Genomic DNA, 17,407 nt, shown 5'->3' on the forward strand with positions numbered 1-17,407 from the left:
CCAGACATGAACAGACGAACCGACACAGACAAAGGGGAGCACAGAGACTATAAGATGCAAGGGAGGCAAGGGTGATTGAACACAGGTTAAACACATTAGAGTGGGGCAGACAATCATCACACAGAGAAACAGGACCAAGACAGGAAGTAAAAACATTGACACACAAGGAAACCAACTACAAAATGTGACAAAATCCAAGCAAACTCAAACAGAAAGTGTCTGCCATGGCAACCCATGAAAGTACCCCCCCTCCCCCTTAAGGGTCGGATTCCAGACAACCCAAAAACAAAGTCGGGCGGGAGGAGGGGGTCCGGAGGAGGGATGCAAGGGCGTGGCAAGCAGGAGGCCAACGTCGCAGGCTGAGCCCCTCTGGGGGGCGAGCAGGAGGACGGTGGTGAAGACGGGGTCTCTCCGGAGGTCGAGCCAGACCACTGACTGGAAGCCAGAATCAGGAGTCAGCTGGACCGCCAACATGACAGGATGAACAGGATTCGGCCAGGCCACCGACGGGGAATCAGGAACTGTAGTCAGCCGGATCACTGACTGGGAACCAGAATCAGGAGTCAGCTGGGAATCAGGAGTCGGCCAGCCCACCGACAGGGAATCAGGAGTCGGCCAGTCCACTGACTTGGAACCAGAATCAGGATTCGGCCGGACTGCCGACAGGACATGGGGAGCAGGTGAGATGTTGTCCAGAACCACTAACTCAGGAACAATGGAGGAGTCGACTGGGACCCCCGACCTGGAACAGCTGATGCGTCAGCCAGGGTGGTTGGATCCTGGTCACAGGAGACCAGAGGTTCTGTATAGTGGGGTAGTCGGGGCTTGGGCTCGAAGCTGCGGACCTGGGACTGGGGCTTGGGCTGGAAACTGGAGACCTGGGACTGGGGCTTGGGCTGGAAGCCAGGAACCTGGGGCTGGGGCTGAGGCTGAGTTTCCCTGTGGGGACGGGAACCATGATGTCCTCGCCTTCTGTGGCCACCACGGAACCCCGAAAAAATAGCCAGATGAGTTCCCTTGAAAGGGTCAGCCAGCGGGTCAGCTAGCGTGCAAAGGGACCTGACGTTCGATGGGGGCGCTGGCTGGAAGGATCGAGGCTGAGGCACAGCCTGGGAGTTCTGGGGCTGAGTAAAACCGAGGACAATTACAGGAGATAACAACAGGAAGTAAAAACATTGACACACAAGGAAATCAACTAAAAAATAAAGCAGGAAGTGACAAAATCCAACTTCCTTTGGCTGAGGTGATATACGGCCTGATGGCAGCTCTGTTCTGCAGTGCAGTGAGATGAGATGTTGGTTGCAGCTATAACTGCTTTTCTGGCCTGAAAGAATGTTGTTGAAGATCCTCTGGAGGGGCTCAGCCAGCTTGGCTGCACAACCCTTTAACAGGCTCGGACACACACTATCCGGACCTGTTGCTTTTCCAGGATGCAACCTCTTGAGCTCCGCCCTCACCTCCTCCGCTATAAAGGACAGGAGACTTGACCCTATTGTGGAGGGAGTTGCAGCTGCAATGTCAGGTTGTGAAGGAGTTGCCATAGGAGAAGCTGCAGCTGAAGCGGTGGGAGAGAGAACAGGTGAGGCTGTGTCAAACCTGTTGTAGAACAGGTTGAACTCATTGTCCTTGTCCACATCACCTGATGTTGCCTAGCTGACTCCAACAGTACATTCCAATCTGTGCACTCAATGCAGTCCTTCAGAGACTCACTGGCCTCCAAAGTCCAGTTCCAGAATGAGCAGGTGGTTGCAGCCTACCTCAGTACACAGGGTTTGTAGGAAGGCTGAAGAAAAACCAGATTATAATCTGATCTGCCAAGTGGTGGTAGATCTGATGCAGTGTAAGCCTCTTGACGTTTGAATTCAACAGATCAAGTGTCTTATTTTCCCTTGTGGGACATTAAACATACTGAGCGAGGCCAGTCAGGTGAGAGGTGAGAGTGACATGGTCAAAATCCCGCAATATTGAACTCTAGAATTACATTTTTATTAACCTCTCACGAAGTGGAAATTATTATTCTGTCATTATTTTATGTAATGCCCTTCTAAATGTGAAAAATATATTGCATTGTCTATTGTTGACATCTTATTGGTGTTCTTGTTTTTACTCAGGCTTTAGGTGAAATGACAACTGGCCAGTAATGTCCTTTTAGATCTGTAATTGTTCCAACACACACAAATTCCATCTAAACATTGATTATAGACATGGGTGTAAAGGTTGAACATGCAACTGCAAGTTGTAAATCAGAAAAATCCAAGCTGAAGTTGATGAGATAAGATGAAATTTGACATTTTAATAATCAAAGCACAAAACAAATGCCAAATTTTATGATTTGTCATGATTTATCCGTTGAACACTTAACCCATTTTTTGTCCTTTTTTTTCATTTCTTTCATACCACTGTTTTTTCATCATTCCCCTAATCCAGTTATTAGCCATCTTCAGTTTCTTCTATGCCGTTTCAGTCAAGAATGGGAGTGATTCCAATGATACATTTTGACATGATGTTTACTCCATTCCCACCCATACCACATCCTTCTCTTTAGTTAGCCACATAATTATAGCTCTAAGTTGTGCTGCCTGGTAGTAATTTTTTTAATTGGTTAAATTCAACCCTCCCTTCTCTTTTGGGCAAGGGAAGGTCATATATAATTCTGTCCGTCTTATTTTGCCATTAGATTTTGATATGATTTTGTCTAATATTTTAAAAGTAGACCTAGGATTCAGAATAAATACTGACTGGAACAAAATCAGTAATATTGGTAATATGTTCATTCTTACTGTTTCCATTTTCCCATCAGAGTCAGAGGTCATCTATCCAAATCCTCCTTTATCTCTGTTTTCCATAATTTGCTTCAAATAACTGTGGCATGATAGAAGTAATAATAATGCACAAGTATCTAAACCCTTTATTAGTCCATTGAAAATAAACCTTCCCCTTTAGTTCTGCTGAAAAGATAGCTACTGATTGAGCTTCACTGGTCAAATATCCCGATATTTGATCCCCCCTTATTCCCATAATTTGACTTGTCTTGACTCCTCTTTTGTGGTAGAAAAAATCTGAGCAACAACCATTAACATTGATCTGTGATTTAGGGTTTTTATAGTCTGTTCTATGAAAGTTGAGTGAAACCCAAAAGCCACTAATGTATGGTACAGGAAATTCCATTTTACCCCTTCTAATGCCTTTTGTGTTTGTAAACTGAGCTTCATGGTTGGCTGGATATCATTTTTTAGTGCATCATATAATATTTATTGTTTGTTTTTATTCCACATGTTCTACCAGAAATAAAACCTGTTTGATTAATTTGGTTATACATCTCTCCATTCTCTATGTCAACATGTCAGTTATGACAAAGTAAGCTAACAGGTCCTTCACATGAATTTAAATCTTTTCCTTCCTTATGTAAGACCAAGATGATGGCTTCTGATCAAGTTTTTGGGGGGCTACCTGATGATAGAGCATAGGTAAAGAAACCCATCCTTACCAGAGAATTCATTATTTTAAAGAGTTTTTATATGATCAGATAGGTCTGGCTGCACCTATTATTATTGTGCTATAGGGATAAAATGCTCTGGCTTGCTTGTATTTCTTTTAATGAATCACCATTGTCTTGTGGCGTTAAGCCCATGATGCAGCTACAGTGCCCACGCAAAATAGTGGAACATTTTGGTGGAACATTTGTACATGGGGAGGTGGGGAGTAAAAGACTTGTGTCAACTGTGTGACTGCATGATCCAGCTCTTCACCAAAATTAGCAATTATCAGCGTGTAGGCTGCTAGCTTGGAGGTTGTTATTGCTTCCCTATAACAAAAGGGATTTTGAAAACAGTAACAGGCTGGATGCAAAAGGGAAGGAAAATTATTGAGACAAGCCGCCAATGGCAGGCTTATACCTGCAGCCTAAAGCCGGGGAGTCAGACTAACTGGTCCACAGAATAAAATCTCCTCTTGACACACAGGTATGACAAATCTTGCTTACCTGGAGGCCAACTGGAGACTCAACAGAGAACTGATGACTGCTCCCACTCAGCTGTCACTCCATCGATGGAAAATACTGATACTACACAATACAGCAGCCATACCTTGGTTATCTATCTGTTAGCAAAGGCACAATTACAGCACATTATCTGCCTGTCCTCAGGGTTAGACACACACACACATTGCACACTAGCTGAACATCTCAAAATGACAAAAGATAGAAGTGTATCCAGACTTCATTTTATCATCTTGTCTGGAATGCAGCTCGGTGGTGAAAGAGCTGTAGGAGGTGGTAACAAAAATGAAATACTCTACCTCTTTGGATGTGTATTAGTTTGTGTGTGCTTGTGTATCTGGGACAGTATGCCTGACATTATGTGTCATGGTTTTGGATAAGTATTTTGAAAAACCCAAATTGTTCTGGAGGATGTAGAAAAATGTGATTATACTGTATGGTTCAATGGGGCTTTTGTTCCTGGGGATGTCTGTCCAGTGAGGTCATTATGTATTGTAACCTGTGGGAGGTAATTGAAGAAGAGCAGCCTGGATATCCAGGCCATTGATGAATGTGTGTTTCTGTGTATGTGTGTGTGTGTGTGTGTGTGTGTGTGTGTGTGTGTGTGTGTGTGTGTGTGTGTGTGTGTGTGTGTGTGCGCGCGTGTGTGTGTGTGTGTGTGTGTGTTCGCAACAGTAGAAAATACAGCTTGAATTATAGGATCCCAGGAAGTCCTGTATTAGTTTCCCAATCCTGATTTGTGAAGTAAAAGTTTTGAGCTGTGCATCTGTATTGTCTGGGAGGGGTTGGAGCCAATACCAGCTGACATTGGGCTAGGGTGGGTCGCCAGTCTATCACTTTTCTTTAGAGTCGCCAATTAGACTGAGGGAGGAAGCCGGAGTACCTGGGGAAAACCCACACAGACATGGGGAGAACATGCAAATTACACACAGAAAGGCCCCAGAACACCTCTACTCAACTAATCAGACTGAAGTTGCATTGAGGTCACAGGAAAGATGTCTTATGTCTAATTTTTCAGTGCTGTATCTGCTAGAGATTACAAGCGATGATGTTTTTATTGCTATTATGTGGTGCTCTTTCTTAGTTACTGCTCATGCTGACTACCAGGATCTTCTAATTTTTACCCAAACAAACCTGCTGGAAACATAAAACATCACTTCATGTGGACCTTCTGTTATGAACAGTAAATTTAAAAGCTTTCATGAGGCATCTGTAGGTTAAAACAGTCTTTGTAGCAAACAGACATTTTGTTACTTTTACTTGAAATATTGCTATCTTTGCAAATTTCTTGGCTGATCTTGTTGTATGTCAGGAACACCTAACAGCAATCAGTAAAGTCCTGAAATCACTTTATTGATTCCTGCTGATCGCCTGGAGTGGAGCTGTAGGCTTCTTTCTGTTTGCTAATGGGAGCTGACAGTGTGTTTGTGTGCCTACATTCATCAGACATACAGTGTTGCTTGGCCCTTGGCTGGTCCTGTGACGCTCAGTGTGTCGGCTTTGATGCTTGGTCAGGGGAGAAGATCAGAGCACAGGATGAGTCTCCAAAGGCACACACTTTCACCCTTGCTCAGTGCTAATGATATATCCCAGCGTACTACAAGCCCATTCGTCCATACCTCGACCCCAGGAGTTTCCCTGCCAGCTGCCTGACTACAAAGAGCCCGAACACTCAGTAGAAGGCAGAAACAGCTTCTGGTGGTAGCCAAGCATGGTGACAACACCACAGGCAGCTCACACCACTGCAGTGTGTATGTATGAGTACTGTAACCTTCAACTGCTGTACCCGTATGTAAACTTTCCACACTACATCAGTGCGAAAGGGTTTGAAACATAAAATCTGGCCTGTGCATTTTAGGAAAGACTATTGTTTACAGCATGAATAATTCCAGATGTTTTTCTTTCTTAATGAAATAGTGGAAATCAGTGAAGAGTTGTGATTCAGTTAGCTGCTAAAATTTCCAAAGAAAGTCAATCTGTCAGGCCCAACTTAATTGGATGTTACTTCGGGTGGAATAAAGATGAATGGAAGACACTGATATATCTGACCTATCCTCAGAAACCATCAAGTCTGAGAGAAAAACCAGACAGATTATGGACTGGAATTGCATAAACACTCTCAGTGATATCAGTCTTTTTGATATCAGCTTTTAAATAGGCACCCCCGTTTTACCTGGTTGTGCAATTGAACAATATTAAAATTCATGTGTGCACTGTTAAATATTTTGCCGTTAAAAAAACACTAAACAAATAGAAGCAGGGTTGCCATTATTTTACTGTAAAATTAACAGTACCTTGCTGTTGCTGACATTTATAGTTTGCTTTCTTTTTTTTTTTTAATATTTAAAAGTTAATATATAAAAAGTTATATATTTAAAGTTATTTTCTACTTTTACAGTAAAATACTGTTTTATTACTGTTTATTTCCCCTTTTTTCACTGGAGCTACATTTGCAGATTTGTACTGTAAACTGCAGTACATATATAAAACATGCTACAGTATATGCTATTGACAAATTAACTGCTAACAAAAAGTACTACAGTGATTTATATTTTCCCCTAAACTTTGAGTCGATAAATTATTCCTTGACAGTCTGAGAGATCTCTCCCTCTGTCATCAAACTGGTACTTACCGAAAGCTTACTGGCAGATCTAATACGAGCTCCCTTAAGACTGTTATCTGGGTTACAGGTGCCCTGTTCTCTGTAATCTGCATTGGGCCAATGAAAGCAATAAAAGAGTCTGCAACAGTAATGCTGAAAAAAATCTTATCAATCAGATACATTCAAAGAACATGAAGTTTTGATTTGGAATCCTAATTCTAGAATATTGTGGCCTCAAACATATTCTGGTGGTTCCCTGCACATGACAAAATTCAACACCACAATGGAAAAGTTAATTACTCATCTAGCTCGGCGGCTAAAAGCCCTCAATAACCACCATTTTAACCTCTTTGAAACTGACAGATATTATCTGATGACACATTTACTTAGAGTACTCTGGGTGTTGATGAAGGGCAAAAAAATATTTTTGCAAGGGGAGGTTGTTGTTTTGGTTTTTGGTTATTTTGCTCTGTGGTTGTGTTGCAAGAAAGCAGCCGTTTATGAGCTGTCTTTCTGAGGGATTGGTTGGATGGTCGGATACCATCCAAGGCTAAGCTAAACCACTGAGTGTGAGCTAAACCACTGACCACTAACCACAGACCACATACAAGTCCAACCACCGCAAGGCCTCTCCAGTAGAAACTAACAACCAGTTAGTCTGGCCCCACTCATCCAACACCCCCCAAACTCCTCCAAAAACTGAGAGAGAACCTATCCCCTCCTCCCTCAGTGAGTTCAAAGAGCTCATTTTGGCCAAGCTAGCTGAGTCTGATACCTCCCATCAGCTAAGACATGAGCTCCAACAGCTAAAGCAAAGACAGCCAGGAGGCCATAGCAGAGCTGAGTAGGATCAACCAGGACACCACCACAGAGCTAAAGGAGACCCAGAGGAGACTTAGATAGCTGACACATGCTGTATGTGAGCTGGAGGAGATGAGCGAGAGTTGAGCTTCAGCAGAGAGTTGCACGAGATGAGGGAGCACCTCCAAGAGAAAAGCTATCATGTATCTCCACGCAACGACACACTGCCCTAATACCTTCCCTCTCCCCTGCTGCCAAACCAGGCATGAATGACCTCCACACCCTGGCAGCTCCCTCAAACACTGGCAAAAATCTGTCTGTAGTTGACTATGCCATCTCAGACATGGACCCTTTCTCATTCAGTGTTTTCGCTGTCAGAGCACAGAGCCCCATCTCAGATCACAGCCAGATAAATACTTACTTGAGGAAACAGACTAGAGATTGTGTCAGAAAACAGCCCAGTAAACTGTATGATCTACACCAGTCAAACAGATGGGCTCCAAACAGTGCTGAACAATTCATACAAATTTTGAATTCAAATGAAACAAAACATAAATTCAACACGTCCAACAATTCATACTATCAAAATAACTATGAAGGTGTATTTAGCAGCAAAAGACCATGAACCATATCTTCCAAAAACATGCATTAAAGAAAGAAACAGCACCATTGAAACAATAAACAAAAAACCTCTGCAAAAAAATTTGATAGTGAGTGTAAAGAAATGAGAAAACATTTAAGACAGCTGTCAAATCTAAAACACAGACACCAACATGACCCAACTCTACAACATGAATACTTTGAAACTCTAAAACAGTACAACAGACCATTAGACAAAAGAAACTCCACCACATAAATGCAACACTGCAGGAAATCAAAGATGCAGTAGACCAAGGTCAGTTCTGGGACATGTTGAACAGTTTAGAACCTACAAAGCCAAAAAAATTAGCAATACAAGATGGAGACATTTGGGAAAACTATGACCTCTTTAAAAGTGTCCCACCTGAAGACCTGAACCTAAATCGAATTGAATTTAAAACAAAGTTAGACAACCTAAAATCAGCCATCAAGAATGACCAAAATCTATAAGATTACCCAATTACACAAAAAGAGTTAACAGACAAACCAAAAGCTCTTAAATCATTAAAAGCTTGTGGCACAGATTGTATGAAAAATGAAATGCTGAAGAACAGCACCCCTGAGCTGTAAACTGCAATTCTTAAACTGTTCAACTTGGTGCTGAATGCTGGCTGCTTTTCTGATGTCTGGAATCAGGGGCTGATCACCCCAATCTATTGTAGCAGACATACCTGGTCTGGCATCAATCACAAGCCATTAAAGAAGTTCACTGTAAAGAAATGCAGAGTTATGGATGCAAAATCCACTTTGTTACTCTTCCCACCATCAAACTATTAAATTAATAGCAAACAAAGACAAAGGAACATTCTCTCTAACAAACAGACGAGCTGTTGGCATGTCACTTGTATTATGATTAATTCCAAGTTTTGAAGGATGTAATATGAAATCCATATTTATGTTGTTACTTCCTGTGCTGTGTTGTTCAGCATTTGCTGCTGGGACCATGTTTGCTACTGGGACCCATAATAACGACAAAAACAAAAACAACAATTACAATAGGGGGATACCCCTAATAAAGATACTTATTATAATAATTGTAGCAGTGGGTTTTGAGCAGGATCATGGGTGCGTAGGTGGCTTGCTATCACAGATCCAAACGCAAATCGTCCATGTCACTTTATTTCTGTCACTAACTGCCTCCATCTCTCCTCCTCTCATTGCATCCCAGAAATGTGGTCTCTCTATCTTCTGTGACAACTGACTTTTTCTTTCTTCATCGGGTTTTGTCATCTCATCCTCTTCTCCCCCTGTTATCTTCTTCTCTGGTGTCATTTTAATTGACATAAAAAAATTAAATTGACATACAGATTATGCTTTTTTCGTGTTTTCCCGTTCTATCAAATTTATCGAATTTAAAACTTTATATCACAGAATCATTGCTCAATCAATTTTTTTCATTTCTTACGCTTTATTCTTAATCTTTCACTACTGTTCTCTAACGCTCTTGCAATAACCGCAAAATTGAAACATCGAACTATGGACAAGACAACCACGGTCGATGGCAAGCAACAGCCACAACTGTGGTATGTTCACGTTTCTCTGACCAGCAAACTATGGGGCATTTCATTTTCAAGATTCAGCAACCAGAACACTCTAACAGAGTGTCTACACAGGAAACAGGTGAAAACAAAGAGCAAAATCCTGGCAAATATTGCATACTGTTGGAGGAAAAAGTCCAGGTCCGGGCCAGAGTCTAAGTCTAGACCTCTTTACCAACACTTAACTTTCAACAAAAAATGCACTTTTACTGGAGTCAAAAAAGATTACAAAAAGAAGTCACTGGAGATGGTCAGAGTCCAAAGCAACAGAATTTATTCTTTCACAAGGACAAACATTTACTCCCCTCTCCTTAGTCACTGCCTTCCTTTTCTTTCTCTTTCTGAGTCTTGTATCTGTCTGCTTCACTCATAGTAGCTCATCAGAGAATTTCCCCACTATTGTCAGGTTTTCTGGTTAACTTTGGCTGCCTCTGTGTGTTTGTGTATGTGTTCAAGGGATTGAGAATGAAAGTGTAAATAGTGGACTGTTTAAATGAAAATTGACTTTGTGATTACCTCCACCACGGAGGTTCTGATTTTACCCGTATCTGTTTGTCAGTTCAATTTTGGACCCCAAAAATGGGCAGGCCTGGCAGACTGGAGATAGCCCTAGCAGGAAAGAATGGCAAGGACTGGGTGGTTGGAGTGGTGGAGTATGGAGATGATGAGACAGGACAGGTGAGGCAGACAGGAGATGGCTGAGGAGATCAGGCAGACAGCAATTCAAACTTGCAAGACAAGCAGAACAAAGCTGGATGTAGCAGGCAGCTGGAATAAACCTGAGGCACGGGTAAAGACAGGGTTCATGGAGCATGGCCAAAAACCAAGGAATTTGGCTGTATCATGAGTGATCTGTAGAAGACTGGAGAGATGAACCGGTCTTAAATACTGCAGCAGCTACTGGAATTGATGAGATGATGGTAGTAATATCCAAATCGCAGGAGATACAATGTACAATTTTGATGAAGTTAAAATGTGTCAGATGTGTAGGACTGTTTGGCCTTGGCAGGGATTATGTGCTCTACTGAGAGCCATTCTGTTTTATCATGTTTTTGTGTATTTCCTCATGAAATGGTGAAAAACGATGTGGGATTGTGGTAATAAAACAGAGCAATAAATTAAACCTGCAGTATTCACACACATATAACACACACCCTTTTCCCACAGTTTCCATTGCGCACTGTTTGCACCACATCACAATCACTTATTTCCCACCTGTAGAATCACTTTGAATGAATTCCTCCCTGAATCATTAAAATCCAAATCCTTAGATATGATACGTATATGAATATGAATAGCTGTCTTCATATTTCATAGTTTTAATTGTTTGTCTTCATTGCTCAAAATGACTCCCTTCTCTGATATTAGAAAAAAATGATTGATTTGAACTTGAACAAACTGATTATTAAGTGAATGGTTCGGCGCAGTTCTGCGTGCCTGTGCCAGGACTGCACTCACTGTTGAGTCATAATATATAATCAACTGACTGAAGCACTGCAGTGTTATAATAGCAATACGCCAAGGTGTAAGCCCAATTAGCTTTTAAAGGGAATTGGAGAAGGCACTGTGATTAGTTTATTGGATGTTATGCAGGTCGCAAAGACACTTGCGTTATGCTTTGTTAACTTAATGAAATTATTATTTTTCACGTTTTATGTGTTTCTGTCTAGTTTTTCCCTTTAGCCAGACTCTAGTTTTTCCCTTTAGCCAGAATCTTTTTCATTCCACTTTATTAAGTTTTGCAAGATTTTTCAGGCAATGCAAAGTATAAGACTTTTCCAGTTGAATTCTAGGGCCAAGCTGTTAACAAACTTGCTGCTTCATACGAGCTGGTTACTGGAAGACTGTGGGTATACTGGACAACTCCCAGATCATGTATGTGTGAGTGACAGTCCAAGACGACACAAAGTTTTAAAAATGGCTGTAAAGAAGTCAGAGAATGCACTGGATGCATTTATATAATATTATACAGACAGTAGCCTAATGAGCAGCCTAGTGAGGAAGAAAAACTTTCAATGTCAGCCTTGGTTGAGTCAGAGCTTTTGGGAATTTCGAGAAATATCTCCTACTTCGCTAAATATCAGTACACCTGGCAGAAAATGTGTTGTAAACTTTTGTTGGCAGTCAATAAATATTAACACTATACAATTAATTGAATTGAACATGAACAGTGTTACGTGTGTATGCTACCCCATACACTATATGTACAGTAGTTTCACATTTTTTAAAGCACTACTACGAATATGCAACAAACTTGTAATTTAAGCTTAATTGACATTTATCTATAAAGCAAAGGGGGGATAATTTGTATATTCAACATACACTGCAGTCAGAAAGTGTTAAGACCCCTTCAATTTTTTTTTCACATTTTGTTATGTTGCAGCCATATGCAAAAATCAAAAAGAAATCACCAATCTACACTCAATACCCCATAATAAAAAAGGGAAAACAGAATTTTTGCAAATTTATTAAAAAGGAAAAACAGACTAATTGACTTAAATATTCAGATCCTTTGGTATTGAAATGTAGCTCATGTGTCTGCCTCAAGTGTTGATCATCTTTGACATGTTTCTATTATTTAATTGCAGTGTGGTAAATTCAATTCAGTGGACATGATTTGGAAAGGCACTAACCAATATAAGGTCTCACAGCTGATGGCTGATCTACCCTTCAACACAAGACCAGACCCGATATCACACACAGTTACTGAGACATCTGTCTATGCTTGTGTGTGTGTGGGCAGCTTGTGGAGAAAGATGATGAAACAGTCACTGTCACATCTGATAGAAGTCACCAGTGATGCTGATGTCTCATTCTCTATAGGTTTCCTTTGCTTCATTGGAAAGTGTTTGAAGAACGGAGAGACAGAACTGTCTGAGAACTGAGATCCTTCACTTAAAAGTGTATTGAAGCCAGAATGTCATTTCCTCCCTCCCTGCCTTCTGAGCTCAGTTTGTTAATTAGGTTCAGCATTTATGCACCTCGGAAATTTTCCGTTTTGGGTTGGTCCCCACATCATAAAATTACCAGAAGGTTTTAACAAGCCTGGCTCAGGTACAAAATTAAATTCTTGTTACCTCAGGTTTGGGCTGTAATATCTGTTAAAATAAAGTAAAAATATTGGTTTCATATTCCTCCCCTGGATAAACTTGAGAATTCATTTTCCCCTCGATGATGTGGATCTGTCCATGCCCAGAGGAAGCAAATCAGCCCCAATTCATGATGCTCCCTCCACCCTACTCCACGTTTTGGATGATGATGTTGGGATGTAGTATGCAGTACCCTTTACACCACACACATTCCCAAACAATTCAGCCTTAGTTTTATCAGTCCATAAAACTTTTTCCCAGTAGCACTGTGGAGTGTAAACGTGCTCTTTGACAAACTTTTGGGGTGCAACAATGTTTTTTTTGGAGAGCTACGGCTTCCTCTGCGGTGTCCATGGCAGGACACCATGCGCCATCGAACCTGCACCATGATGTGTGTGTGGTAGATTCAAGAACAGGGATGTGAACCAGCTCCAACGATTCCTTTAAGTCTTTAGCTCTTACTATGAACTTCTTTGTTAACATTACTAATCATTTGTGTTGAGCTTTTGGAGTCATCTTAGCTGGACCTCCACTTCTAGGGAGAGCAGCCAAAGAACTATCTCCATTTATAGACAGATGGTCTGACTAATGACTGATGAAGATCTAAACTCTTTCAACAATTCTTGATCATAAGTCTATCTCTTTTTTTGTGAGGCCTCACAATCAGTTAACATCAGCATATGCACAAAAATTATGATTTGTATGTTATTATTTAAAATAGATTGTGCTTGTTCATAATTGTAACATGGATGATCTGACCATATTTAAGGACAAATTTATACATAAATGGAGGTAATTCCAAAGGGTTTACTTACTTTGTCTTGCCACTGTACCTCTGGCCTTCAGTCTTCAGAAAGGCCTACGGTAATGATGTTTGGTCTCACTCACGATAAATCAAAATGTGATTGGTTAATTCACCTGCAACTTTCTAAACAAACACATGTGGCTATGGGGGCTTCAGGCCTGCAGGTAGGAAGGAGAAAGACTCCAAGATGGTTCATGGACAGCCTCCTGTTACATAGCTCTGCCACTCTACTGGGTGCTGCCAGTCGGCTTTCCTAACTGGGAGCGCACTGAACAGAATCTACTGTGGGTAATGTACCGACTATTCATGAGTACCTCACACAACCCCATGTCAAATTACCCTTTAGAAGCTTCTATGGTTGACCTCAATGCAGTTTCTGTGAAAAGGTCATCTACTCATCAATCACTACTGTATATTTACACTGAAACCCTGGTCATAAATGTGTGGTTTCATTAGAAAATACATTATGAATGTGAGACAAAAAAGTATTATAAAGCTCAAAAAAGGTAAGTTAAATTTAATTAATTTAAAGCATTCCACTTGATGAAGGCAGTAAATAACAATTTTTTCACTTGTCTCTCTGTATTATCTTTCCCTGTCTCTTTCTTTTTGTGGATAATGTTGTGACACTATTTGTTTGTGTGTGTTTCCATGCCACAGTGGAGTACGACAGCAAGCTCTTTCCACAGCAGCGTCACCACAAGGAGTTTAAGTTCAACCTCTCACAGATCCCCAAGGGCGAGGCCGTCACTGCAGCTGAGTTTCGTCTCTACAAGGAGTGTGTGAGCCACACCTTCCACAATGAAACTTTCCTACTCAAAGTCTACCAAGTGGTCAAGGAGCACTCTGACAGGTAACACACACACACACACACACACACACACACACACACACACACACACACACACAGTGATAAGCTTTTAAACAACTGAGAAATGCAGGGTAGGACTCTCACTTCCCTCATTGACCTCTGCTAAATCCTGATTTCCCCATAAATCTTTTTACTTAATTATTATTTTTGGTTACATTTGTTATGTATATATATATATATATATATATATATATATATATAATGTACTGTACCTGCTCGTTCCACTACTTAATTGAAGCTAATCAATACTTACATTACTTGCATTGAGTTAAATCATCAAACCTAATATACCATGATTTTTATCATCAAGTGGAATGGAAATTTTCCAGATTCTTTTATGCAGTTAGTTTATATTATCTGTCATGTCAAATATTGTACAGTCCTACATCCCTCAAGACTCCACTATAAAATATAGAAAGAAATCTTTCAGTAACACATAACCGGATACTTTCAAATAACATAAAGTACACATTTTCAAATACATTTTGCAGGGAAAGTAGGGAAAAAGAAAAGAAATGCTAAGTTTATATAAATTTTTCCTCATCTCCTAGTCATTTTTCACGTAATTGTAAACGTAAACTGATTTAAATGTTTCATACTCGATTCGCCAAATCAGTGTATGTGCTAGATAATAGTTTAAGAAAACTTTTTCAGTTTTTATCCTTTTAAACAAAATGTTGGCTGGTTCCCATGCAGTACAGTACAGATACATACAATAAAAATTTTATCATCCCAAATGTATGCAGCTTTGGTTTTCATGTTTATCACTTTGTACATACACATTTTCCCTGTATTTCAGCCAGACACATTTGGTATCACTGGAAACAGTGAAATCTTGAGAATTTTTGTGGCTTTTAACAATGCTGGGCCATACAACATGCATGCATTAATTCAACTTTGAGTGGGTCCAGTAGATTTGCTGAGGGGTTACACTGTGGTTGTACTGGGAATCTACGAGGCAACAAAAAATATGCTATATAATGCTCAGTTGGCTTTTTCTGCAAACAAAAAGGTTAGGATTATGATTTTTTTTTTTAAAATTGCATCATCCTGTGTTACTCTCTATCTCTCTATCATTCTCCCTGTGTGTTACACAGACTCTGACACTGCTCTTGCCATGTTTATAATATAAAATCAAGCAAAACCACATCTTACAGAAATAGCACAGCTTCAAAATCTTTTGTGTTTTATCAAGCTTGACCAGTGAGCAACACTAATATGAAGAGAATTTCTGACATACAGTACATTTTCAGCTAACAGCTTATATAGTCCAGTACATTTTGTTTATCAATGGATATACACCAATGCAACTCTCTACTGTAAAGCTGTTGATATATATAGAGCTATTGCACTGGATTAATAATATTATTTTGTGCATCAAGAAACAAAAACACCTTTAGGTGGGGTCTCTACAACCAAATGTTCTCAGACTGCTGTCCGAGGCTAAAGCTGATCCACTCTTGGAGAACCTCAGATGTTAGCAAAGTATATTATTCCATCTGTCTAAGTGTCTATCAAGAGCTACTTACTCGCTTCATTTCCTCTTCTCTCTGGGAGGCACCAAAATTCAATCGGTGACAGAAAAGCCAGTCAAGAGCTTTTGCTTTTGTTTTCACTAGCGACCTGAAGGACACAGCAGCACGCTAGGCTAGCAGTGAGGACCGCGATAAATGGCTTTCCACCATGGATAGGTCAGGGCTTCCCAGAAAATTCAAGGCCTGGATATATCCACATGGCATCCTGCCCTGACTCCTCTGGCCACTGCTGATCTACGAAGTTCCAATCACCACCGTGGAGAGATTTGAGAGGAAGACAGCCTACAAGCCAAGACAAGACTACTCAGGTGGCTGGGCCTGTCGCGGAGCCTTAGCAGCATCATCCTTTACGAGCACAACACCAAGCTGCAGCTTCCTTTCAGCAGTCTGGCAGAGGAGTTCATGGTATCCAGAGCCAGAGAAGTCCTGCTCTATCGAGAGTCAGCTGTGACTAAGGTCTCTTCAGCAGGTGTTGAGGTCAGACCAGGAAGTAGGTGGCGCGCCCAGGAGGCAGTCCAGCTAAGGCAGGGCTGGGGCACAACACCCTGGTGGGCACGGTGGCAACTGGGCAGGTCAGGATTGGGAGAAATTCTACACCTTGCTACGGTAAAGCCAGAGGAAAGGAGAGGCGAAAGCTAATCCAGGAGGGGGTATGTGCAGAGGTGGAGGAAGTTCGCCTCAGCAGAATGGTGGGCATGGGCAAGCAGGGGGCCTGGACCAAGTGGGAGCATACAACTGGCCAAAAAATCACTTGGGCAGAAGGCGGACCACACCAATTTAATTCTTGGTCCAGTCAGTGTACAACGTCCTCCCAAGCCCCTTGAACCTGTTCACTTGGGGCCTGGTGGACTCACCCACTTGCAAACTCTGCCAGGAGAGGGGATCATTAGAGCACATACTGAGCTGCTGCCCTAAAGCCTTGGGAGAGGGGAGGAATTGTTGGTGCCATGGCCAAGCTCTCTGATGGCAGTAGCGAACACCAGCTGCACTGGCATAAGCTCCAGCAAGTGGCAACTCCCAGCAAAGTGCTCCATCGTTTTTGTGCGTGCTGGGGAGAAACCTTGGCCCCAACCAAAGACCCAGGGTGGGCTGCTCTCAACAGCAAGAGACTGGCAGCTCCTATGATCTTGGGAAACAATTGAAATTCCTGGACACCATCCAAGCCACTGCACTCCGGCCAGACATGGTTTTGATGTCTGAAGCAACCAAGCAGGTGGTGTTGCTAGAGTTTTCTTACCCCTGGGAGATTGGATGGAGGAGGCACAGGAGAAGAGGAGATCCAGATATGCATCTCTGGTAGCTCAGTGTCAGAGGAATGGGTGCAAGGCCCGCTGTTAGCAAGTCGAAGTGGGCTGCAGGGGCTTCACAGGGCAATCCCTACACTGGATCCTGGGACTCTTGGGGGTCTGCAGACTTCAAAAACGTAGAGCCATCAAGAACAGCTTGGAAGCTGCTGAAAGGGCTTTCCGTTGGCTCTGGATTAAGAGGGACAATGCATGGCGTAGTGCGCTACCTGGACACAAGCCAAGC

The 17,407-nt window shown here is 41.7% G+C and overlaps 1 protein-coding gene across 1 annotated transcript in view; it reads left to right on the plus strand.

The window, feature by feature from the left end:
• The window catches only part of bmp6 (bone morphogenetic protein 6), a 53,148-nt gene that overhangs the window by 20,220 nt on the left and 15,521 nt on the right, over positions 1-17,407 (plus strand). Inside the window, exon 2 of the mRNA XM_023409523.2 lies at positions 14,132-14,324. Within this exon, the coding sequence (XP_023265291.2) occupies positions 14,132-14,324 (193 nt within the window). The remainder of the gene's footprint in view (positions 1-14,131; positions 14,325-17,407) is intronic.

This window comes from Seriola lalandi, unplaced genomic scaffold, assembly GCF_002814215.2.
Source record: "Seriola lalandi dorsalis isolate HSWRI2012SDOR001 ecotype SW California unplaced genomic scaffold, Sedor1 jcf7180002054395, whole genome shotgun sequence".
In the NCBI taxonomy this organism is placed as follows: domain Eukaryota; kingdom Metazoa; phylum Chordata; class Actinopteri; order Carangiformes; family Carangidae; genus Seriola; species Seriola lalandi.